The 24495-nt window shown below is 46.5% G+C and overlaps 1 protein-coding gene across 2 annotated transcripts; it reads right to left on the bottom strand.

Moving 5' to 3' along the window:
• Positions 1 to 18: 18 nt before the first annotated feature.
• LOC124328263 (zinc finger protein 26-like) lies at positions 19 to 23921 on the bottom strand. Of its 2 annotated transcripts, XM_046786972.1 has the most exons (7): positions 23685 to 23921; positions 22684 to 22872; positions 4455 to 4690; positions 4213 to 4355; positions 3370 to 3814; positions 3025 to 3253; positions 19 to 2894 (listed from the first exon to the last, which is right to left on the bottom strand). In XM_046786972.1, exons 1-7 carry the CDS (start codon positions 23731 to 23733, stop codon positions 208 to 210), a joined length of 3978 nt encoding a protein of 1325 aa, XP_046642928.1. In that variant the 5' UTR covers positions 23734 to 23921; the 3' UTR covers positions 19 to 207. The 2 variants fall into 2 exon arrangements, with proteins under 2 accessions (XP_046642928.1, XP_046642929.1); XM_046786973.1 differs by lacking the exons at positions 22684 to 22872; positions 23685 to 23921 and adding an exon at positions 4787 to 6044.
• Positions 23922 to 24495: the final 574 nt, after the last annotated feature.

Below are 24495 nucleotides of genomic sequence, written 5' to 3'. Positions count from 1 at the left end.
AAATATAACGAACTGAAATGAGAATAACGAATCGGAATTTATTCAAACTCTGGATTGAAGAACACACGCGCGCGCATCAGTGAGCAATAAAAAAAACGAGAAATAGAATCAAACTTCATACAAGCGTAAATATAGTAGCAATTAACATAAACGACCGATGGCGTCCAATATACAATCATTCATAAGTTTGTTTTTTGTAGTTTTTGGCTAATTGATATCAACTGACTCCTCCGCGACAGTCGCGTTGGTTTCGACGGTTGCGGTGACAAGGGTCTTGGCACTGCCGTTGAGCGTCAACGGATCGCCGGCCGACGAGTGGGTTCGACCGTGTTCGACCAAGTGGCTCTTCCGGGCGAACGTCTTGGCGCAGACGGGGCAACTGAACGGCTTGACTCCGCTGTGCAATTTGAGATGGGCTTTGCGGTTCTCCTTGCGGGCGAAGCGTTTGGGGCAGACGGGGCAAGAGTAGGGCCGGTCGCCCGTGTGCGAGCGCATGTGGATGTGCAGATTCCGGCGCAGGGCGAACTCCTTTCCGCAGCTGGCCTCCGGGCAGGTGAACCGACGGCTCTGCGTGTGGATGCGGACGTGGCCCTGCAAGTTGCTGAGGCACGGAAACGACTGGTCGCAACGGTCGCAGCGGAACGGACTGGTGGCCGACGACGGCGATAATTCCGGCAGCTGCTCCTTGCGCGCCACGGCGGATGACGTCGACGACGTCGAGGAAAACAGGGAAGACGAATCGGAACTGTCCGACATTTCCGAATCTTTGCTGTTCCTCTCTTCCGAGATTTCTTCCGGCACGGCATTGGCCGCCTTCTGAGCATCCGACAAGGTGATTTCCGAGGCATGCGAAGATGACGTCACCGAAATGTTGTCGTCTTCGTCGTTCATCTCTTCTTCTTCTTCCTCCTCTTCTTCTTCTTCCTCGTTGAAACTTGTCGATCCTTCCGAAACTTGGACGGTTTTGGGTTCGCCTTCCGGTTGCGGCGACCGTTCCGTCGACTCACCGGTGAGTGGTGGCGGCGGTTCGACGTGGCTGAGCAAATGGTTGTCCAGCTCGGCCCGGAAGAAGAATTTCAGGTGGCAGCGGGAACAGTCGTAGGGTCGGAGTCCGGCAGCGCCGCCGTGCTGCTCGAACATGTGGCGCTGGAGGTTGACGGCGGCCGTGAAGAGGCATCCGCACAGGTAGCAGGCGAAGGCCGGACAGCCGGCGAAAGTGTGTTCGATCAGATGGGCCTGGAGTTTGAGGGGCGTGTCGAATTGGCGGGCGCAGAGGCGGCACGGGTGCAGGCATCCCTCCGACACCAAATGGCTGGCCACGTGAGACTGGATCTCGGCCTCGCTGGCGAAAATCTCCTGACACTTGATGCACTGGTAGCTCCTGGCGGCGGCTACCGGCTGAGGCAGAGTCGGGAAGAGGGCCGTCTGCTGCTGGTGAACCAGCATTTGATTGTGGACGTGGAGACAGTCTTTGCAGATGTAAGTCTGCTGGCCGTTGAGGGCCATCCCGTTGGCGATGAGATTGGCCGACTCGAGATGGCGCTGGCAGAAGGAGCACGGATAGAGAGACGGCTCGGGCTGGGCAGGGCCGGCCGGACGGACGTGTGAAGCGGTGTGAAAGCGGGCGTGAAGGCCGACTTCCAGCGGAAGGTTGAGCGTCTGCCGGCAAACCAGACAGGTCAGAGGAGGCGTGGCGCTGGGACCGTGGGGCGGAGCTTGCAGGTGAGCGTAATACGCCTCCTCGGTGGGCAGGGGGATGCGGCACTGGGCGCAAACAGCCGCGCCCGACACTTTGCAGTGCGACAATTTGTGTTCGGCCAGGACGGAAGCCGACGGGAAGACTTCGTCGCAAATGTTGCACTTGATCCGTCCGTTTCCGGCCGGCGACAGCAGGAGATTGGCGCTGGATGGGACGTTGGTGCTGCCCGGCGGATGGTGGGCGCTCTTCATGTGAGATTCCAGCTCGCTTCGCGACTTGCACGTTTCGCCGCAGTAAGCGCAATGGAGGCTCAAGTTGAGCACCGTGGAGGCCGCCGAGCTGCTGTCCACCTTTTCCGTCTTCTCCATTTTAGCGGCTGGAACTGGGACTGGGCGTTCGTTCGGTGTGACGGCCAACGGGACTTTGTGGTCTTGGTGGTTGAGGTGAATGTGACGTTCCAGCAGAAATTCGACGGGGAAGGACTGCGGGCAGAACGGACACTTGAGCAGGGCCACGGGTTGTTGTTGTTGTTTGACGGGCAGGATTTTCGAAGTGTGGGCAACGGCGACGTGGGTGTTGAATTCCTCCTCGGTGCGGAAGACGGAAGAAGCTTCGTCGGTGGCGGAGCAACCGGTACAGCGGAAGAGTTTCGACTCGCTGCTGTGCTGGACGGCCAGGTGAACTTGGATCGAGACTTTCGAGTCGAACGTTTCTTTGCACAGAGCGCAGCGGTAGAGATGATGGGCGTGCATGTCCAGCAAGTGTTTCTGGAGTTCGTCGGGCGTCGGAAAGCTCTTGACGCACGACGAGCAACCGTACTCGTTCCAGCTGGACACGAAATGCCCGGCCATGTGAGCCTGGAAAGCTTCGGACTCGGACTGTTTGAATTCAGATGGGCATTGCGGGCAAGAGTAACGGCCTTCTTCTTCCGCTTCGTTCCGTTTCTTGGGGCAACTCAGATCGGTCGGGAAGTTTTGCGAGTCCGGCTGCTCGATGGGCTGGCCGATTTTTCCCGGCGGGGCTGGACAGTAGAGTCGAAGAACATCGGCCAGGCTGTGGGCCGACAAGGTGTGTTGCTGCAAGGCCGGCAGGTTGCCGAAGCGCAAGGTGCACAATTGACAGGCGTAAAGGAGTCCGTGCTGCTGCTGGACCGGATCAGCGACGCCATTGTGGCCAACACCGCGACTCAAGGGTCCTAAAATTTCAATAAAAATCAAACCGGAAAATGAAACCTGATGAACCCGTGACGGCCTTAAAAATAGAAACGTCTGTGATCCGATTTACAGGTCAAATTTAAAATAAAATAAAATAAAATCATAAATTACCGTGAAGAGTTTGGACGTGGAGGCTGAGGGCGGCCAATGAGGTGAAGGATTCTTTAGCGCAGTACGGGCATTGGAGGGCGATAGGTAAAACTTTGGCGGCCTGGGTCCCATTTGGGCTGCCCTCCTTATTATTGCCGTCCGTGTCCGATTTCAGCAGCACAGTTTGCGGTTCCAAAGCCGGTCGGATTACAGTCGACTTATCCACCACTTCCGTTTTCGATGGATTGTTCTGGTCAAGGTAAAGCAAAGACGATGGGAAATGTTTTTTGTTTTAGTTAAAACGTTAAATTCCAGGACTTTTGGCGGAGGTCGGACGGACGGAAATGTGTGGAATCTTTTTTTTACCTGGAATTGCGAAATGGGCGGACTTGACGGACTGTTGGGCGGTTCCATGGGCGGAGTGACAGATGACGGCGGCGGCTGCTGTTTGTCGATGGCCGTCATCTGGCCCATCATCTGGACAACTGGGGCGTCGTTGGTCGGCGTCGGCGGAGGTGAGACGGGCGACGAGGACGGCAGGGAGGCCGGGCAAGGTGTCGAAGCGTTTGAGGAGAGGCTGCGTCCGTGGGCCGGCGTGGCCATGGCCGACGAGCAGGTGGTGGAAGCGACCGAAATGGACGAGACGCTGGAACTGGATGAGCAAAGTGATCCGCAGCGGGAGCCGGACTCACGTCGATGGTTGAGCATGTGCGACGTCAGAGCGGCCGCCGTGCTGTACCCGCGTTGGCAGACGCTGCACTGGAACGGCTTGCGAGTGTCGTGCGTCTTGACGTGGATTTTCAGATGGTCGCTGCAAGAAAATTTAAAAATTAATTCATTTTTAAATTTGATAACATATTTCAAATCCGGGAAAATTCATCATCTTTTTATTTTAAAATGCAAATTTCTATTGGTTTCCAGTTCTACAATCCGAATAAGGTAACCCACTAATTATTCAATAAGAATATCAAATTTTGACGAAACGCTATGATGGGAAACGTGCAATTGATTTCCAATCGAAAAGAAAAACGCGAAAAAATGGAATAAATTAAGATACTGGTGGGGGAACGGTCCCGTTCACCTGTCCACAAGTTCTGGTCGGTCGGAACACGTCCATAATTCATCAACCGATCTTATTTTATTTTTTGTTTCTGTCCTGTTTTGCACGCGGGACAAGACGGGAGGAAATAATAAAAAGAAGAAACGAACCTGCGTGAGAAGGCGGCCTCGCAGTGTTGGCAGCGGTACTTTTTGTCGCCCGTGTGGAGTTTGACGTGACGGTCCCTGGACCTCTTGTGCTTGAAGAGTCGCAGACAGAAATCGCAGCGGAACGGCATCTCGTCGCTGTGCGCCTGTCAGTTTCCAAAAAATGGACAAATCAAATTCATCAATTGTCCTTGCAATTTCTTTTCTGGTTGAAGTCAGAAGGAAAAATGAATATCTTAATTTACCTGTTCGTGTTTCTTGAGGAGGGATAAGCGCGGAAAGGAGCGCTGGCAAAAGTTGCAGCTGAACGGGACCGAGAGTGCCGAGTTGGCGGCCGAAGCGGCGTTCGAGTCGCCACCGGGGCCGCTGTGGTTGGCGCTGCTGCCGCTGCTGTTGTTGTTGGGCGGCGTCGACACGACCACTTGCCCGTCGGTTGGCGGCATTTTGTCCGACTCTTTTCCGACCTGCCGTCGACGAAATTCTGTTCGGAAAATAAAAAATTCACCAATCAGCCAATTTTTCATTCATCTTTGCCCAATTCAGACAATTTCAGCGATCAATGGATGTCAATTATTACCGACGGGATTAACTTCCGAGTGTTTTATCAAAAACAAAGGGCACTACACACACTATCCACTTGCTTTGTTGAGTGTCCAACACATAAGTGTGTTGGGGGGGCTAATTGAGCTCTTTTGTCAAATGCTGAGTAGTTGTCTCTTATTCTTCGAGTGCTGCCAGTCGAGAGGAGGTGTCAAATAATCCTTTTTTGGGGGGTTGTTGTTTCGGACCAGTCACCGAATTCTAAGGGCCCGTCCGAGCCGAAAGATGTTGCAGTTCAAATAATACACACAACACACAGAGAGAGAGTGAACAAAAACAGATGTCGGTCGTGTGTAACTAGAGACGGGCCGGGGGTGTAGAGACCCAAAATTGTTTCTCCCTTTTCGCACTAACACAAACAAAAACTGACACGGAGGAGAGTCAAAACCAAAGTCAGAACGAGATATCAGAATCTTTTCAAAAAAAGCTGGGCGAACAAGGGACGACAAATAATCAAAGAAAACTGGCGAAGTGAACTGGCGTTTGGTTGGCGGACGTGTTGACTCGACCGAGTTGAGTCGTCTTGTGGTTCTCCTCTGCGTTCCGTCTCTCAACTTGTTTCAGCTGGACAGCCACAGTCCTCCTTCTCCTCAAGAGTCTCAGAGCTGGGGTCCCCTGTCGTTAGCTGCTGGGTCGTCTCTTTCTCCTGCTGCTGCTTGGGAGAGTCTCTTCCAGAGTCTCGGCTGGGGGGGAGAACCTAACCTTCTTCGCTCCTCCTCCCTCCTTCCACCTACTCGAGCACGGATGGGTGGCGAAGGAGTGGCCATATCAGATAAGGAGGAGGAGGAAGACGAGCTCTTCTTATTTCTTTCAGAAAAAGTTGAAAAAGACCCACACACACACCCCACCCAAGACATCATGCCAGGCACCCTCAGCTCGCCTTCTCGCTCGAACACTCAATCAGAATAAATTTTCCCTTTTTTCTTTTCTTTTTTCAAAAAGAAATATGTTTTTTTTCTTTTTCTTTGTATATGCATTTGATGATTTTTCGGGGCTCCGACCCCCCCAAAGGTTCGGCTGAATGTACTACACTGACCACCACCGACAGAAAAGTTATTACAGTTCCAAACGGTGGACGGGAAATATCGTTTCCTTTCCGTTGGCTGGTCCTTTTGTATGTTGCACACGCACTGGTGTACATACACGATGTTATTATTTAACCCCATTGAATTGGCCTCTGTTTGCGGTTGTCCAACAGCACGACTGTGTGAGGTAAAGAGGAGAGACTGTCGCCGTCCTTTTGATTCCGTTGTTCAAAGAGTGATTCAACAAGATATTCACACACACAGACATACATACACTGTCGGCACGGATGACCAAAAAGCTAAAAGGTGGTCGCAACTCCTTTTTCTATTTTTTTCACGAGCTCTTATTATAAGAAAACCTTACACGCTGGCCAGTCAACGCTGGGGCGGGACTATATAGAACCCACAGAGAAAAAAAGGCCAAAAGAAGAAATAAAGAAAAAAAGGGCCAAATAAGCCCAGGGGGAGTCTCTCTCATCTCTTTTTCCTCTCCATCTTTTTTTTACCTTTTGGCTCCCCTCGGTTTGAGGACTGGAAACAAGACATCAACCATTCAAATGAAGAGAGAGAGAGAGAGAGAGTCAGACACACACACACACACAAAAATCTCGTGGCTTTAATGAGCGGAGATACCTGGGCAACGAATAGAAAAGAAAGATAGATAGAGCCATCGTCCCACTAGACAACAACTCTATTTCGTTTTGCCTTTTTTTCTTCTTCTTTTTTCCAGCAGCACGAAACGAGCCACAACGCGAGGGCCAAGACAACACACACAGACATCTTCCTTTTTGACAATCTAAAAGAAACGCCGCGCTTCCAACTACGTCTCTATATTCGTACACCCCACTCCATCTTAGTCTTCTTTTCTGTTGTTTTTGATTTTCTTTTTCTTTCTTTTTTCGGGAGGGGGGAATATCTCTAGCTCCTTAAATAATGGCACAAGTGAAAGGTGTTTCTGGGATTTTGAAATCATTTCGGCTCCATTGTAACTATACGCCGGAATAATTAGCGTTTGAATTTGGTCGCGCACAGCAATTGTGAGAAATGTTTGTTCAAACTCAATTGTCCATCACCTGATCGGTGAAAGAATTATCACCTTAAAACCTCTGGTCTATTACACAATCGAGTGGCAATTTGGAATTTTTTCTTTTAAAAAAGAGAAAAATAGGTAACCACTCTAACCGGATTTCACTTAGATATTTGCCTATCTGGCCCGTCTATCTAGGGAGCCAATTTGCATGTATCGGGCCAGACTGTTGAAAAACAGGAAAAAGAGTTTGAGAAGAGTATCGTATTGCCACCAGCAGCGAATCAAACTATACGGTCGAGACGCCGGTGTCTAATAATCAAGTGAGTTTTTGGTCGTGGGAGGTTGCCTTCCATCTCTTCCAGTTTCTTCCGTCCAGCCAGTGCATCATCATCAAACGCATCGAGAAATGGAGAACGGGCCATCAACAACAACAACAACAACAACCCAAAAGAAAAACCGCAGGGCGGCGATCAAAAAGGGCCAACAACACACACGGTGAACGGACGAAAGAAAAATCCCGACAGTTTTCGTCGCGGCGGCCCGCAACTCTTTTTTCTCCTCACCAAAAAAAGGAGAATCTAATATAAGAGAGAGAGAACCGGTTGGAAACTCCTCTCTTCTTTCGCCCGACCGAGAGCCAGCAACAACAACAACACCCGGCTAAAGAAGAGGAGGAGGATGATGAAGACATCAGACAGTCGGATAGCGCAAGAGACCCGACGAGTGGCAAAGAAAATGAGATGGATCCATCCCAACTACTCCGGCTCGCATGGGTAGGAGGGAAAAGAAACGAAAATGGAAAGAAAGAAAAAAGGTCTGCGGGCATTTGTTGAAAAAAGAAAAAATAGGAGAGAACCTGTGGGTCATCTAGATTAGCTCGGGACAAGAAGAAAAAAAAATGAATCTACACATCTCTACTTCTATACCCTCCTCCCATAAGAAGAAAAAGTTCCTCCTCTTTTGCCTTTTTTTTTTTTTTCCGTTCCATATTTTTGTGGCCATCTCTTTGTTAGCAGGGCCATTTCGCCGACAATCTTTCTCCCGCGCCTTCTTCTTTCCCTTATATACACACACATGTCCAACAACAACTACATCTCAATATTTTTTCTTTTTATTATTATTACCATTTCTCTCCCTCAGCTATAAGAGAGAGAGAGAGAGCGGCGAAAATAGAAGGAGAGAAATGCGCCTTTTATTATTGGAGGGAGTTCCATCGGCAGAGAGTGAGAGAGAGAGAGAGTCAACTGTCTGACTTGTCTGTGTCAGCCCCAACAGAAGAAAGAAGAAGAAGAAGAAGTCGAAAGGGAATGCGCGTGATTGCTCTCTCTCTGCGCTCGGCGCGGAACCCCTTTGATGTAGAGTGGCGGCGGTTCCAAGTGAGGGGGGAAGAAGAAGAAGAATTTTCCACAGGTCAAAATGTAGAAGAAGATAAAGACATTTCAAAAATAAAAAAGTTGGATATTATTTTTCTTTCGGGTTTGGTGGTGGACGTGAGCGCCGATGGACGAGGTCCAAGTTGGAGTCGACCAAATCCAAAAGCTCTAGGAGCTCAGTTGATGACTTTTTGACTGGGCGATTATGATGTTGACTTGATCTTTTTCCATTTGACATTAACATCTTCTTTTTCTATTTCTTGTTTTTTTTTTTTTTTTTTCCCCTCTTTTTAGTTGGGTTGATATTTCCCGTCACGATAGCGGGACACTCACGGCGGGATTCGACTCTCTTGGATAGATTTACACCCGGGTGGTCAGCTAATAACTTTCCTATCCAATTCCTCTCTTTTGTGTGTGTTTGTTTGCTTTTTTCCACCGACCGGAGATCTCAAAATGCCCGCACTTATTACTAACGTCTTGTATCTAGTTATGGGGGTCCCTTTTTCTTGTTTGGTGATTTTTATGTTTGTTGGCTTTTTTTATGATGATGATGTGAAGAGACGAACGAGGAAAAGAACAGCGCACCTTTATTTCGTTTTCTACCCAAAAAAAAGTCATTCGTGAATATTTTATAGTCGCTGGATATCGAACATTTTTATGACATCCTCATCAGTTTTTTGTTTGTTTGATCAGTCGTCATTTTGACTCCAAGTTTCGAATGTGATACCTGCAACTTTTCTATCAAGTCTTCCTACTCCAGGATCAATAAGGATTTCAACTTCTCCGTAAGGAAACGACTCAGGATTTTCAGGTTAGATGAGACTATTATGGATATTTCATTGTTTAAAAAATCCGACATTGTTCATCCTCCTTTTGTGTTTAGTACCCTAAATATTGCATCTCATAAAACACGCAGGTGAAACGTCAACACAAATAATCCCTAAAATAGAACAAACAAAAAAAGACAAAAAGGAATTTTTTTGTCTTTCTCGACCTTCTTCCAAAAGCGACTCGACCTTTTCAAATTTCGCGCGAACGGCTAAAACATTTGTGTTGTACAACTTTTTCATCCTCCTCTTTGGCGTGCTGTGCTGTGTGTAGTGAAAGATATAGACACAAGTACGTCCTATACGTTACAGAGCGAGGGCAACAAAGTGAAAGGTCAAAATACTTTGATGACAAGCCGGCAGGCAGGCAAGACAAGGGCACGACGATGATGATGACTGTATAGTATATGTAGGCAGATGAAGCACCTGGGGGAGAGATAATGATGGTGGCGGTAGTGGTTATATAGGGAGGAGGGCTTACACACACACACACATCAAAGATTCTAGACTCGACTGCTCCCCCATCCACCTGAAAAACCCCAACCAGAAAATAAGGTCCACTTGGACGCTATAATAATAAGCGAACACGGTAAAGGCAGAGACGGAGATAGGAGAGCTGGCCAAAAAAGTCAAACGGAGAAAAAGTTGTTTTAAAAAATAAATAAATAAATAAACAAAGAAAAATGCCGAAAAAATGATTTCGAAGATTGTGGCAAGGCGAGGAGGGGGTTGGCTCATGGAAATCTAACCGTCCACACACACTGGAGAAGGGACTGATGCGTCGACAAAATCCACGAGAGAAGAAAAATAAAAATTCTGAAGGAAAAAAAAAAAGAAAAAGTTGTAAATAAATGAGCCCGAAAGGTCCCACACAGTCGGCCGCCGTCGGCCGTTGATATTATGAAGAAGAAGAAGAAGTTGTTTGTAGTCGGAGAAGCGGTCGGGGGTAGGTGGGAGGCCGATGTGGGGTGGCAACATGTGGAGCACCCTCTCATTTTTCATCATAAGCCTAGGTATAGGTAGGTAGATAGAAGAGAGAGCCAAGATATACATAGGAAAAAGGTAGAAAAGAAGAAGAAGAAGAAAAGCAACAAGTCGCTGGGTTCCTCCGCCTCCTTCTGATGGGGGGAGAAGAAGACATCCCGCTGAGAAACGGTGATGGGAGTCACAAGCTGAGCCGCTCCGCCCCATTCTTGTACATCTATACTATCTCTCTTCTTTTCCGTCTGACAGCATTCTTCTTCTTCTTTCGAAAAAAATAATAAAATAAAAAATAATATAGAGACGGAAAAAATGTTTTCTCCCCTCATCTTGTTGTTGGATGGCGCTGCTCTTATAACAGTTTAGGTAGGCGCTCGGCCTTGTTTTTAATGACTTCATTTTCCAAGTCGGAATCGTTTCGCCAAAAAAAAAACAAAAAACAATTCGACTAAAAAGAGTCGTCCGGCCACCACTTACGGATACTGACTGACTGCGACTGCCATAGACGTTTTTGAACATTTTCCACCCTTAACTGACTGCTACTTTCTCATCATCGTCGATGGAAATCTTAGCCCTCCAAAAAGCTTCTTGTTCTCTCCCAGGGTTGGAAGAAAAAGTAACTATATATAAGAGGAGCTAAATGGCTATTTATCGGGCATATAGCGTTCCACTTTATCTGGAGGCCCTTATCTCACTCACTCAACTGGGCTCTCGTCTTCTACTGTTCAGGTTTAATAAAGCGTGTAACACACGGGATGGGGGGGGGGATAGAAGAATGGCAGTAGCCGAGGTATATAGGAAGAAGATGAGGATTATCCCGTCAACTGTGTCCTAAAAGGCTCTACTCAAGGCAAAAGAGATTCGGTGGTTACCATTTTTTTCGACCCTTAGTCAGTCAACAACAACTGGCTCCTTATACTAGCTTGTAACATTTCTTCCACTTGGCCAGGTGCCCCGATTGTAAGTTAAGACGGTGGCAACACAAGTTTCTTCCAGCTTGGTTTCCCTTCTCACACATCTCTAATCAAAGTTGATGTCAGTCGAGAGAGAAAATCCAATTGACATTTTCTTTTCCAGCTCAATCGAGATTTTTCAGAGTCATAAAATATAAAAGACCAATGCGTTTGGAATGGTACAGACACAGTAAAAAATGGGAAAATCTAATAAATCCGGAAAATGCGGTGGTCAATAGACGCATACACCTGTAGTGGTGGATGTGGTGGTATGCCTTATTGGCTGGTGTAGTACGGTACTCGGCGCACTCGACTTGTCGACCCTCTTGGGAATAAATGTCGGCGGGCGGCGGCAGCGGTGGCGGCGGCGGCCAAGAAGAAGAAAGTTCCTTTTTTTTTTTATTTTATTATTATTTGTGTGGACAAATAGGCCAATATAAAAGGCGATACATTGACGAATTGGAGGATCTGATTGAGAACACGAGACCCGAGCCTGCGCACATAAACATGGAGCTGGGCCCATAGTTTGTCTGGCGCTGGCTATTCATTCAAGAGTCAGGCCAATATAAAATTTTTAAAAAAAGAGTCTTCTTAAGATGGGGGTCAAAAACTCGAGGAACCCAACAGCACATCATCACAGTAAAAAAATAGATGGGGGGGTTCTGTGGGCGGCCGGAGGGATTGTAAAAAAAGAAAAAAAGAAATATCTCTGGGATGGATAGATATGAACAGTTGAAAAGGTATAAAGTCTCTGACTCGGTGACTTGGGCACGAACGAGCTAAGACGCTCACAGATTGGTGCCTCACTTCTCTCCTCGAGGTAGAGATGTGTATGTATATTTTTCTCCCCCTGGTGCCATCCCAAAGATGCCAGAGATATCTAGACGAAATACATCTACATGTACAAGTCGCCCTTGCACACTATTAACGGTCCCTCCTTCTTCCTCCCCGACCACATTTGTTATTGTGTGCCCCAAAACCCCATTGTCCGTGACAACAACAGGCAAGAAGAAGAAGAAAAAAGTCTAGAAAAGAGAAAAATCTTACACACACAACGACAATCCACGTCGAGCCAAAAGGACACGAAAGTCTCTCAACTTTTTTCGACTTTATGTTATCTGTCAGTGCACTTGTCGACGACGATGAACAAAAACTTTAGGGGGTTATTTCTTCCCTTTCTTTTTTTTTTCATTTTCATCTTTTGTTGTTAAATATTCCCCCCTGAATGTCTATATACCGGTAGCTGTAACTATATTTAGCAGTTGACGTCTACAAGCTGATAATGTGTCGACCTTACGACCCCGGGGTGGTACTACCCACATCCCTCGAATAGGAGTTGTCCGAAATACTTTTCTTGGGAGGAAATCATGAAAAAGGGTTGAAGTATACATGCAGAGTAATCGAGGTACAGACTCGAGTTTTAGCCACAGAGTGTGTGTCAAGCCGGACAGGAAATGACGGGGTGTGGGCCAGTCCACCACCGCAGCGCCCAGTGACCGAGATGTCAAACGCGTTGTATTATATCGATTGATGGGGCTCCTTCAAATCTACGGGCCTTCATTCCCTCTTCTTTTTTTCCCACATGTCCTGAATGGAAGTCATCAGCCATCGGAATGGATAAATAAAAAAAAAGAAGGCTGAAGAATGTCGAGGCCTTTCACCAATCATCGCCCCACATGCTATAGCAGTATAGCGAGACCTCACTTGTATGTGTGTAGGAAAACCCTGGCCATTATCCGAGCAAGAAAAAGAAAAAATTCCGGTTATTTTCTTCTTCTTCTTCTTCCTATCGGCGCTGTTGTTGCGGAGACCTCCCCGGAGTTTAGAATCTCCTCCGCCACGATTTTGGTATTTTTCTTTTTTTTAAAACAAATTTTTTTTTTTCATTCGTCCCTACTTCTTTATTTTTTATTTCATTTTTCAGACTATGGGAAAACATCTCGTTACGAAGAGAAAGACGTTAGCAGTTGTGCTGCCGCTGTGTGTATAACTTCAACACAGGAAGGAGGCGAAAAAAGATGGAGGAGATGATAAAAAAAAAAAAAGAATGAAACCGAAATTTTTCTTTCTCTCTCTCATTTCTCAGTCGGATGGAAGAAGAAGAATGTTTTTTCTTGTTTAATAATCACCCTGGAAAAAACGAAAGAAAGAAGAAGAAGAAGAAGAAGAGATAAGAAAGAAGGAAGATGGAGAGACCACCCAATGAATTGAGACATCGTCCGTTTTCTCTTTTTTCTTTCTTTCCACTCTTGTGAACTAAACGCGCGTCTGGGCTCTCCGCTCCGTGTGTGTACGAGGAGGAGGAGGCCAACTTTGCTGGCCTGGCGGAGTATATAAGACGTTATTGTTGTTGTGTAAATTCATCGAGGCCCATTTGGATGGGTGCTCTTCTCCGGCCCTCATGATGGGAAACCGGTTTTTTCTTACGAGCCATGAAGTTTCTTCATACCCTCCTCGGGGCTCTCTGTATAACTCGCCAGGTTGTTTCTTCTTCTTCTGGTGATTATTAGACTGGTGTACCGATGGCTTTTGTTCTTTTTTTTTCCTCTTTGAGATATTTGGCAAGAGACTCCCAAGGGTGTACGTCATTATCCTCCCAAGAAAACCCGAGCGCGAGCCCTCACTCAAGGCTCTCCGACAAAACAACACCTAACTCTCAACATCCCATCGATTTCGTTCCATTTGCGGCCGGGAATTTCTTATTAAGAAATTCATTTGTTCAAAAAGCTCGGCCAGTCGCAAAACGCGTACATGACGCACATAGAGAAAAACAAGTGAAGCATCAAATTGGCCAGAGCGCGCGATGAATGGGCAGCGGGCGGACAAACAAGTTGCAGCAGGGTCCGCGCATTCTTTCACATTTGTCCCGTCTGCCCAGCGCGCTCCTCCAACTGTGAACGTGAGAACATGCAAGTAGCGATTTGCTCCAGAGCAGACAACAACAACAACAACCTGAGACGTACAACTAGGTTTTTTCTTTCCTTTTCTTTCCATTCTGATCGTTTCGAAACACACAAGAGAAAGAGAAACGGATAATAACGGCGCGGATGGAACACCTGTCGGAGCGCACCAGAAGCCTCAACAGTCTTGGCAGGAGCAAACCTCCTCCACTTATTCGACTTTGACGACTTCATCGGGGAGCCCGAAAAAAGAAAGAAAAAGAAAGAAAAGGAGATGATGAAGATGTTTGGGATAAGGGGGAAAGAAGAAAAAAATAAAAATAAATGGCGCGCCACCTGGCCATTTCCAACGAACGAGCTACACGAGTTCACCTTTAACACCCGAACAAAAAATGCGTACGGGGAGAGGATGGCCCAGCTAAAAGAAGAAAAAAGGCACAAGGGAGAAAGAAAAAAAGGATCAGAAATACCTCGTGGGAGGGAAAAGCCATTCCGGTTGGGATACTCTGAAGCGGATAATCATCCGCTTGATGAAGCCAACGCGCATAATGAGTGGGTGTTGCTGCAGCAACCATCTAGCTATCCTCTATTTTTCTTTCTTTCGTTGCTCCGAAGAAGAAGAAGAAGGAAAGAGAAATGGGTAATAAGAAAAATGTGGGAGAGAGAAGAGATGATTGGAGGTGGGAGGAGCCGAGTCGTGATGCTCAAGACGATAGGTGGAACCCGGTGGTACTGCTGGCCAAAGTCAAGAGAGAAAAATCTGAAGAAAGAAAATAAACGGACTCGTTCTTCTTTCTTCTTCTTCTACGAGATGGAAGAAGAAGAAGAGAGGGCGCGGCCCACCCAGGTATCGAAGGTTATACCAGTCGACCACCCATCGGTGCTGGAACTTGCTCGGGGAGTTTCGGGGCTGGTCGATAAGGTTTTTTATTTTATTTTTATTTTTACGGATCCGGGCGGTTGGAGGGGAAAAGTTGTGAGCCAACAACTTGATACGTTTTGAATCAAAAATAAGGAGGAGGAAGAAGACGTTTCATGGATTTAATCAAGTAGCTTCTCATCTTTCACGAAGAGATTTTCTCATCAAAATGCACACCCCATCCAATCAAGACACACCTGAGCGGTTCCCCCATTTTCAATCGGCAACCGAATATCAAGACGTCAACGGTCACCACTCGTTTTTTTTTCTTTCGATACTTTCACGACTACCATTTCGAGAAGAAGCTCCGACGGAGAGGGGGGAAGATCAAATCCGAATTTTGTTTTTTTTACGATCGAATGGAGAAATTGAAGCGACTTCTCGGGTTTCTAAAAAAACAACAAAATTTAATGTCTGCCGCCATTGGCTACGGCTAACGATAGTACCTCGTCGCGCGCCATCTGTTACCATCCAACTTCAATCACGTCCAGTAGTTTGAAAAAACAAAAATCAAGTTCTCCGAATCACTCGATAATTCCAAGGATAATTCGAAATGCGTCATCTATAAATACTACAACCCCACCTTCCTCCCACCTAAATGAACTTGTCTGTAGTGAGGAGTAGTGGGCGGTAGTCGGTAGAGGGTGGAGGATGTCTACAAGTCACGATGTAATTGAAATAGCAGATATAAAGCGCCCAGAACTTTGCTCTTCAGCTCGGCTCGGCTCCTCTGGGGAACCATCGCCGGCGAACTTGGCCGGGGGAGTCCCAAAAAAATCATTCCCATCCAATTTTGTTTGTTTGTTTGTTTAGTTTTTGGAAATTCATCATTTTCTTCTTCTTCTTCGTCTGTGATGAGAGAAAATTCCCGAGTTCACAAAAATGCGCCCGCTCCTTTGCTTGAATGAATAAACATAACTAGATATGGGTTGTGGGGTGGGTTTGGGTGCGGAGCATTAAAGGGAGGTGGGATATAATATGTATAGAGCCATGTCAAGCATTTATAGAGTTCCCATTGGGAATCTCTGGGATTCTTCCCGAAGCCCCTCCATGGGTGTCCACACTATATATATATATATACTGCACGTCTTTGTTTGTTTGCGTGCGATAATCTCGCGACTTTCATGGGCAAGCATTTCCCTCCCTCCCTCCTTTCTTTTTTTTGTTTGTTTCCTATTATAGATTCTTCCTTCCTCTTTTCTAGTTTCCGCTTTTATGGAGAATTGTGGGGTTGCGAAGGGAAATCCTGCGGGATCGACCGACTGCATTATCACATCCTTAATCTATGCATAGATGCCGAATCAAAAAAGGGTTATCGAGTTTGATTTAAACACGCGCACAAAATCAAATGCCGAATGACTATTCGCTCAATCAAATTGGAGTAGTAGTTATAGGTCTATCAGGAAGGCAGATACATTTTTTTGGTCAAAGGAAAAAAAATTACTGATTTAAAAAGTTGAAAAGTCCAAAAACTTCCGGTGGAAAGGGATGTAAAAAAAACTCTTAAAATAAAAAAGATTTAACCATTTGCTGGATGCTACTGATGGATCGAGATAGTGAGATAGTAGTTCGCAAACAAACCAACCATATGCTATTTCCCCCCCCCCCCCACATATTTGCCTTGAATAAGAAGCTTAAAAGTTGCTTCGATCGTTTTTCATTCAAGAAAAGACAAATTCGCCATTTCCTCCGCCTTTATTTGGCCAAAAAATTGTTCGACAGATTATACAGTATACCAGAGTATAGGTTAAAAATAAGAAAAAAGTCATTGTGGACAGGTACTTTAACTACAGTAGTAGATCAGTAACCACACGAAAATGGAGGGTGGAAAGAAAAGTAGGTGGTAGCCCCCATCAGCTAATCCGGTTGGTTCATTCTTTCGATTTGAATGGAAACACAAACGGGAATTCAAGAATGAACAGAAAAAGTGGCTAATAATAACAATTATCCGCTATTTAACTTGGGCATTAAGAGTGGTGCGCAGTCGAAATGTCACCTGTCAATCGTTAAAAAATGGAGATAGTACTCTGGAATCCCCCAGAAAGACTGGGCGAGGTGAGTTGTGTGTATGGAGACACACACACCGTGTCCGGCGAGAGAACTTATTGGCTAGGGAGACGGGCAGGATGAGACAACTCGATGATGGCCAAGTTTATCTCTTTTGAGACTATATCCAGTCCAATAGTCTACTAGTTAATGTATCAATGCAGTTAGATATTACGTCTAATGCGTAATACATATATATAAAAGTTGGGCCGACGGGCCGGCCAGGACTATGCGCCATATCCTCTAGAGAGAGACACCGGATGACGACGACGTCATCCAGCAACGGCCCTTTTTTTCTCTCTCTTTCTTCCTTCGTCGTTTTGCTGCTGGAGCGACTCTCTTGACTCATCTCCAAGATGGACGTCTTTCCATCCCTCTCTCTTTCCCCTGGCTGAGCCTCTTGCACAGCCCCGTCTCGCGTGTATACACTTTTCGTCCATCTGTCCGTCCCGTGCCGTCCCCGAGAGAGATCCACCTTGGGCAGAGTTGAGAGAGAACGAGTGTGGGAGAGAGAGAGACTCCTACGCTCCTTGTGATGTGTGCCCTGCGGTACTGAACGCAAATGGGGCGGAGCTGCGATGGCTCCCCCCGGTGAGAAGGATCCAGGCCAACTCTGACTTATGGACGGGCGGAAAAACTCGGGCGCGCCAGAGAGAGAGCTTGCCACTAATATCAAGAGGGAAAAGAGATGTTGGGTGAGAGGTGAAGGGGCGCTAGGGAATCTGACGCCCTCAAAAAATTGGAAAAAGAAAAAGAAAAAAAGTTACCAAAGGCGAAAAGCCTCGCACCGTCGTCTCATTTCTACCACCACCAGCACCACCACCACCACCGCGCCCCTAGTGGCTCTTAAAACCTGACTAAGAAAAGAAGAGTAAAAAAAAAAGAGAGACGGGGGGAGTCGACGGGAGGGAAAAGTTGCGCAAGGATAAGGGATCTGCCAGAGCTCCTAAGGGGTGGGGTGGGCGGTAGGAGCCTGAAAAAAAAAAACTTTTCTCCTATTTTTTTTTTTTTTGTTATAAAAGACTCACTCGAACGTCTTCGGGATTTCTCGGGACGACACTGCTCCTGGCCGCCTTAGCTCCTCCGTCGAGGGATCAAGTAGAAAGTATAAAGAGACGGTCGAATATATAGGAGACGACGACGACGAGGACGGCGACTAGGACTTTGGAGAAAAACGGGAGCGGATGAGAGAAGGAGAGAGAGAGAGAGCTATATAGTTCTCTTCTCCTGGGAAGCGAAATCCCCCAGCGATTTGAAACTCTCTCTCTCTCTCTTCGTCCAAATGCACTCACGAAAGAACTATCTACTGCACAGTGGAGGAGGAGGAGCGAAACCGCAAAGTCAAATCGAATAAGAATCAAGATAACAGACTACTCTCCCCCGCTAGCTGTGTTGTGAAGATTTCGCTATGGCTGAATTTCAATCATTTTCTAACAGGATCTGTCGCTTTATTTTACAAAATAATTAAGGGCCAAGCAGATTTTGAACGCGCCCGCTTCTTTGAATTTCTATTTTGGAAAAGATTCCGATCCTGACATTCAAACGAAGAAGAGAATTGTCATTTTTTAAATGGCTGTCCATTTTCTCGTGTCGACAACATTTTCTTTAGCGCGAGGAGATCCACCCGCCGTTTCCCACGAGGAAACCCCCCCCCTTTTTTTCCTATTCTTCGTGAAAACAAAACACGCAAACTGGAAATGCTTTAAAATAAAAAATAAAAAAAAGAACAGCAGACAGACACACACATGCACGTTGAGCTGATGACGTCGGATGTCTTATTTGGAATAGGTGAGAACAGAAGAAAAGAAATATTTCGTGCGCAGTCCCGCGCCGCCGGGTGCCCGTCCGCCCAACACGGAAAACTCTTGCGCCTTCCAGTATTCCCCCCCCCCTCTCTCTCTCTCTCTCTCTGCAAAAGTTACTATATACATAAGTCGTAGTGCTGCTGACTTTACTCCCGGTCCTCCCAGCGCACACTAGAAACACTCCTGGGAATTTTCATATTAATCACATCTCGAGCGCACAGAACTGCTGCGTGCAGAGCAGCAGCACACACGCCAGTGCCGCACAGCTCATACGACTTTAAGGACCGAAAGTAGCTGCTGCATCCTGCTGCTGCTGCTGCTCATCATCCACTACTCGATCCATCCATCCGTCCACTAGCGGCGGCAGCGTCTTCCATTTTGTAGATATTCCCCCAACCAGCCGAGCAAGGAAACTCTGGCCGCCCTTTTGACTTTTTTTCTTCTTCTTCCAGGAGATTTTCAAATCTCGCGGGATCGTCCGCAAGCGTCCGTGCCCCGTATTACGTCCGCTTAGTTGTCCTGCAGAGTGCCGGAATGGGAGGAAAATGGGAAGGACCCCCTCCACCGCCGCCGGATAGACTTTTGACGAAGAAAGAAGAAGTGCGCGCACACACACACATCATCAGCAAGAGAAGAAGAATTGAAGGAGCTTTGGGGGTTCCATCCTTTTACCGTTTCTCATCAAAGTTCAATAACTTTCCTTCCTTCCTTCCTTGCGTTTACGGATTTTTATTTTTTCTTGGGAAAGGACTCGGTGCTCACGTAACAATCGGTGGCCATCAATATTCCCGGCGCTTTTATGAAACTGTTAACAGCCCGGCGAAGAGAAGAGAAGAGGCTTTTTTTCTTTACAGAATAATGTATAGTCGCCACCAGAGACCTGGCAATGACTATACCAGCTCCTTATGCAGTATGAAACAGGTTGCAGCTCCTCGATGCACTTTCGTGCAGGATCCGGTGTATCCCGACCGAATTTTTTTTTAATCCTGCCCGCCTACCCGTTTCCTGTTGGACTGTCGTGCTCGGCGTGGAACATGTGTGAGGAGAAGCAATTTGGAATGCAAATTGCAATGGAGGGGGGATTCTCTACGGCGGAGGAGTGAGACGGGAGCGGAGAGAGAGAGAGAATAGACGTAGTCTCGTTTTGAGACAGACACACCCAATAATGCAAAGTCGTTCTACATCCACTATACGAATGTGTGTGTGTGGATATAGACTGTCTCTACCTCCCCCAGACTCCCTGGAGGAGCCGATCCTGTGAATAAAAGAAAGAAAACTCTTCTCTCCTTTTTTTTTCTTTCTATTTTTCTTTATTTCGTTGTTGGATACTCATTTTAAAATCTACTCTCGAACCACAATGCAGCCGCACAATGCCCAATCGATGCCATCATCGCAGAGTTGCGGCATCCATTCTCAGCCGCGTTGGACAACAGTTTGCGGCTTTTGTGTATCATAGCGGAGCAACACTTATTGGGAGACGAAAAAAAATGGAAAAAAAAAGTAAGTCAAAAAGGTTTGTTCGGCTGATGCAACAACCGGGCGGCCCTTTTAAAACTTTTGACATTCCTCAACCGTTTTTTTTTTTTTCGTGAGAGAGAAACTGTCGGAATACTTAATGTTCTGCCTTTTTCTTGATGTTCTTACATTAAAAAAGAAGAGGAGAGAGAGAGAGAGAGAGAAAAGACCCTGACACTCGGCTTTCCCAGTTCCTTATAAAGTATGCCCCTCGTTTTATTCGATTGGCGCTAACGTTGTAACGATCGGGACATGCAAGGTGAGTTTATGTGTCTTGGCGGAAAACGGCCAGAAGATGCAGATGGACACGAGGAGAATCCTCTTGGTCAGCCCAGTATAGACACTAGAGGATAGAAAAAAATAACAAGTCGAATAACTTTTTTTTTATTCTAGAGAAAAACGATTCCTCGATGGTCCTATAGCTTCGTTTCACAAAAGAATAAAAACTTGCTAGCTTGCCTAGCTCTCTTTTTTCCTCCCCCCGTCTCCCAGAAGGTGGTCCAGCTCTCCTGCGGCTCGCTGCTGTTTTTCTGTACCCTATAGATTTTTGTGTGGACTGGCTGCTGGTTCAACTCTGCCCAGCATGAGGTAGATTGGTTCCTCGGAGCTCCACACACTCCTTTTTCCGGTGTGTTATCCTTGGCCATTCTTTTTTATCTTTACCCCCCTTCTTTTCTCTCTCCCCCTTAATGCACATTGTTTGTGTGTGTGTGAGGGGGTTGTTCTTTTCGCACTGTTCCAAAAGATCGCAATCATCTTTGACCTGCTGGCTTTCTTCTTCTTTCTCTCTTCGGGGAGAGATACAAAGTACACAGACACATCGGAGGAATATAGGAGCAACACCGAGGGGGCAACCCAAAGGGAGGAGAGAGGGGAGTCTCATTTGAGAGATCGGATAAGATCTTTTCGCCTCGTGTCACCGCACCTTTTTTTTTCTTTATACGCTACACAGTACATTCACAGAAAAAAAAAAAAGAGCTTTGCCTCTCTCTATATTTTTTTTTGTTCAACCCTCCCACTCGTACAGACTTTTTTTTTTTTATCTTATTTGATTTTATTTAACGACCGGAGACGGACGCGAACCAAGTCACCCAGCGCATTTAACTGTCAATAACGCACGTTCTTAAAGGAAGATTCTCCTTCTTTTTTTTCCTCCTTTTAACTGCTGGTGTAGTAGTAGTGCTGCTGCCAAGGGTCCAAGGTTGGCTTTTAAGAGCCCCATTCTGTTTGTGGCGGGACTGTGATCGCGACTGTGATTTCACATCTCCTCTACACGACGAGTGTTTGGAGGAAAAGAAGAAGAAAAAAAAAAGTCACCTTCGCCGCGTCAAAGGTAACAATAAGAAAAAAGAGAATAGGAAAAATCAAAAGGAGGCCAGCCAGCCAAGCAGACGAACAAGAAGAAACAGAAATTATTCCCAACAACAACGGGCAATGTCGTTAGACACGGCAGACGCCACACCCGGTTGAGAGTCAACAAAAGAAGAGCGCAGATATATGGCGATCATCAACGCCTTAACTGAAAATGGCCCGTCTTCTCTAGTGGTAAGTATCCAAACACATAACCGCGGGGAATTTTATGTCGCCGTTGCAGAAAAGCGAAGAGACAACAACAACAAACTCTCGTCTTCTCCCGAAAAGATGCAGCAAAAAAATCTCTCTCTCAAGGAGAAAAGCAACAACCAACCCCAGAAATAGAAAAAAAGAATGCTCAAGTCACCGAGGTCCGGAGACCAAACGGCTGGTCACACAGGACCAATTGTCGAAGAATCGGATGCGTTCTAAAACGGACCCAGCGTGTGTCCCACAGCGAAAAGAAAAGGTCGTGTCATCACAAGAAAATATTTCTGAAAGAGAAATGAGTGGACGTCTTCCCGGGAAGGAAAAGCTCTTCTTTTTTTTCTTGGCTGACAATCCTGTTTTAATGAACTGCTCGTCATATCGTATCATCATTTCTCTTTCCTGTCCTCCTCCTCCCCCCGTTCGGTATAAGGGGGGGGGACCTGTACACACATCACGGGAGTTTATACGTGCATAATAAAGCCTTTCATCCTCTTGGCACTCAATCATTTTCTTTAATTTTATTGATCGAAGCAAAAGAGACTCGAGATGATGACGATGATGAAGGATTCATCATCCGCTATTAAAAAGGCAACCATCTTTTAAGCTCTCAGCAACTCTTTTCACTTTTAAATAATGAAAGAGCTACTACCTTTACTTATTGTGTGCTTAGACTATCGCACAAGAGGGATCGCGCCCGCCGTCTTGAACCATTTGGGGCAGAGTCGAAAGTGGAAGAAGACGGAAGACAAGGAAAACGGGGAAAAACAACTCGGCGCTAATGCGAGTCGACAAATGAAGTCGCAGATTTTTGACGAGCCGCCATTAGGGATCGTCATTTCTGATAACGATCGTTTCGCTCGAAAAAGGGGAGAAAGAAAATAGCGGGGGGGGGGGGGTACGACACACACGTATATGGATTAATGAAGGTGGAGCTCACCTGATGTCGATGGCAGCAGCTGATTGTCCATCAAGTCGTCGTCGTCGTCGTCCTCATCTTCTTCTGGTTCGCCGAGTTCTAGAAGAATGAGACCTTCTTCCTCCGACGTGAAACTTCCGTTGCTGTCGCTGCCCGCGTCACTCAGTTCACCGTAGTCGTCGTTATCGTATTCGTTCGCATTGGGCGGATCTGGCGATTCAAAAGAAATGAGGAGAGTTAGACGGTTCGTGATGGCACAAAGCGAAAATCCCCCCAAAAATGTAAAGGCCATTTGATTTCATTTTTCTCGATTCTATTAATTAGATAGATGGTTTTAAAGTTGGTGATAAGACTTGCGAGTTGAATGCCGACTCGTGAGGTCGTGAGTGAAGAAGGGGGGGACCAAGAGCTTCAAGCAGATTCAAGTTTTCTTGTTAGTCAACTTAGAAAATCTCCCTGGAGAGAGTTATGGAAAAGGGAAGAAGGAGCGGACGGGGGGCGGATAGGAGCGGGAGCGAAAGGTCTAACAAAGTCCCCCATACCAACCCCCCCAAAGTCGCTCTACTGCACTCTTGTTTCGACGTCGACGACGACGTCTAGCTAGTGTAGTAGGCAAAAAAGGCCCAGACCCAGACTTGGCAGCCATAGATGAGCAGCAGTCGAATTCCCTTTGCGGGACTTGAGAGCGCAGGGTTCGTCCCGCGGGACCCGCCTAATATCTTCCCTCTCTCTCTTTTTCCTCTAGGACGCTCGATCGCTACGGGAGCAAGCGGGAAAGAGAGAGAGACGTGAAAGGGGAATATATATATAAAATAAAACAAAAAATCTTCCTTTAACGTTTTTTTTTCTTCTTCTTCTTCTTCTTCCTTCCCTGTTGATAGACGCCCGTTGTACGTCACGCACTTTGTCTTGCTATCGATTGACACGGGTTCCACTGGGTATTTTTTTGAACGCACATATTAAACTGCATTAAAATGGGAACTAGAATCGCATAAAGAGTGATTTGTCGATATTTAACTCACCGGTGTGGAGGTAACACGGGCGAGGCTGCGGTTGTTTGCGGCGGGTCATTTCGATTTACGGGAACGCGGCGTTAATCGCTCCTTAATCGGGGCCAATGGATAAGAGTTAATGGCGAGTGATCACGAGAAGCTTAAGCGAAAAATCACGACACGGAGCACCGCTTAAGTGCCCACAAGTAAAATTACCGGCAATGAATGAAAGTATCGAGTGAAAATAACCGAGACCTTCTCAAGACTAAATTAGGAGTGTGAAACTGGCGCGTCTAAATCGATGTGGAGCCGTTCTCGACTAGGCAGAATAGTGAATTGCTTGTAAGTTTGGCCACGAGGTCGTTTGTGGCCGTCCTCTCACCGAGTCGTTAACGCAAGCGCAGTGACGACTCGTTTAGGTAACTCCTAAATGCAGTCGCACGTCCCAACTTGTTGCAGTCGTAATCCACTCCCCCCTCTCTATTAATACTAACAAAGTAGTTATCTATTAGTTGAGTTTCAAGTATGCAGAAACTATTCTTATTTTTCGATGTCGATTTTTGTTAGACATTTCTATCCGGATTCCTGACTATGATTCTTCACCTGCAGCATTAATCATGTACCGCCCCCGACTTGAAAGCAACGCAGATTAAAAATACATTCCTTCGTTTCCGTGATTAAAAATTGGTATGATCAATTCCTCGTCGCTAAGGTAGTACGTAACAGCTAGCGACGATGCATGGAAGATATAAAAGAAGATATAATAAGATATAAAAAAGCAACGAACTAACGAAGGTAGGTTAATAAATAAAAGTGTTGGTGCGTTTTGTGCGCTTCAGAA

This window comes from Daphnia pulicaria, chromosome 3 (genome assembly GCF_021234035.1).
Source record: "Daphnia pulicaria isolate SC F1-1A chromosome 3, SC_F0-13Bv2, whole genome shotgun sequence".
NCBI lineage: Eukaryota > Metazoa > Arthropoda > Branchiopoda > Diplostraca > Daphniidae > Daphnia > Daphnia pulicaria.
This window is presented reverse-complemented; position numbering and strand designations above follow the sequence as displayed.

What these genes read in the sequence shown, in the direction of transcription:
- LOC124328263 (XM_046786972.1), bottom strand. Translation starts at nt 23,733, where the DNA reads ATGACCCGCCGCAAACAACCGCAGCCTCGCCCGTGTTACCTCCACACC. An exon ending in CCCGTGTTACCTCCACACCG is followed by an intron (nt 22,873 to 23,684) that starts GTGAGTTAAATA and finishes TTGAATCGCCAG; the next exon opens with ATCCGCCCAATGCGAACGAA. An exon ending in GAGGCCGCCTTCTCACGCAG is followed by an intron (nt 3,815 to 4,212) that starts GTTCGTTTCTTC and finishes ATTTTCTTGCAG; the next exon opens with CGACCATCTGAAAATCCACG.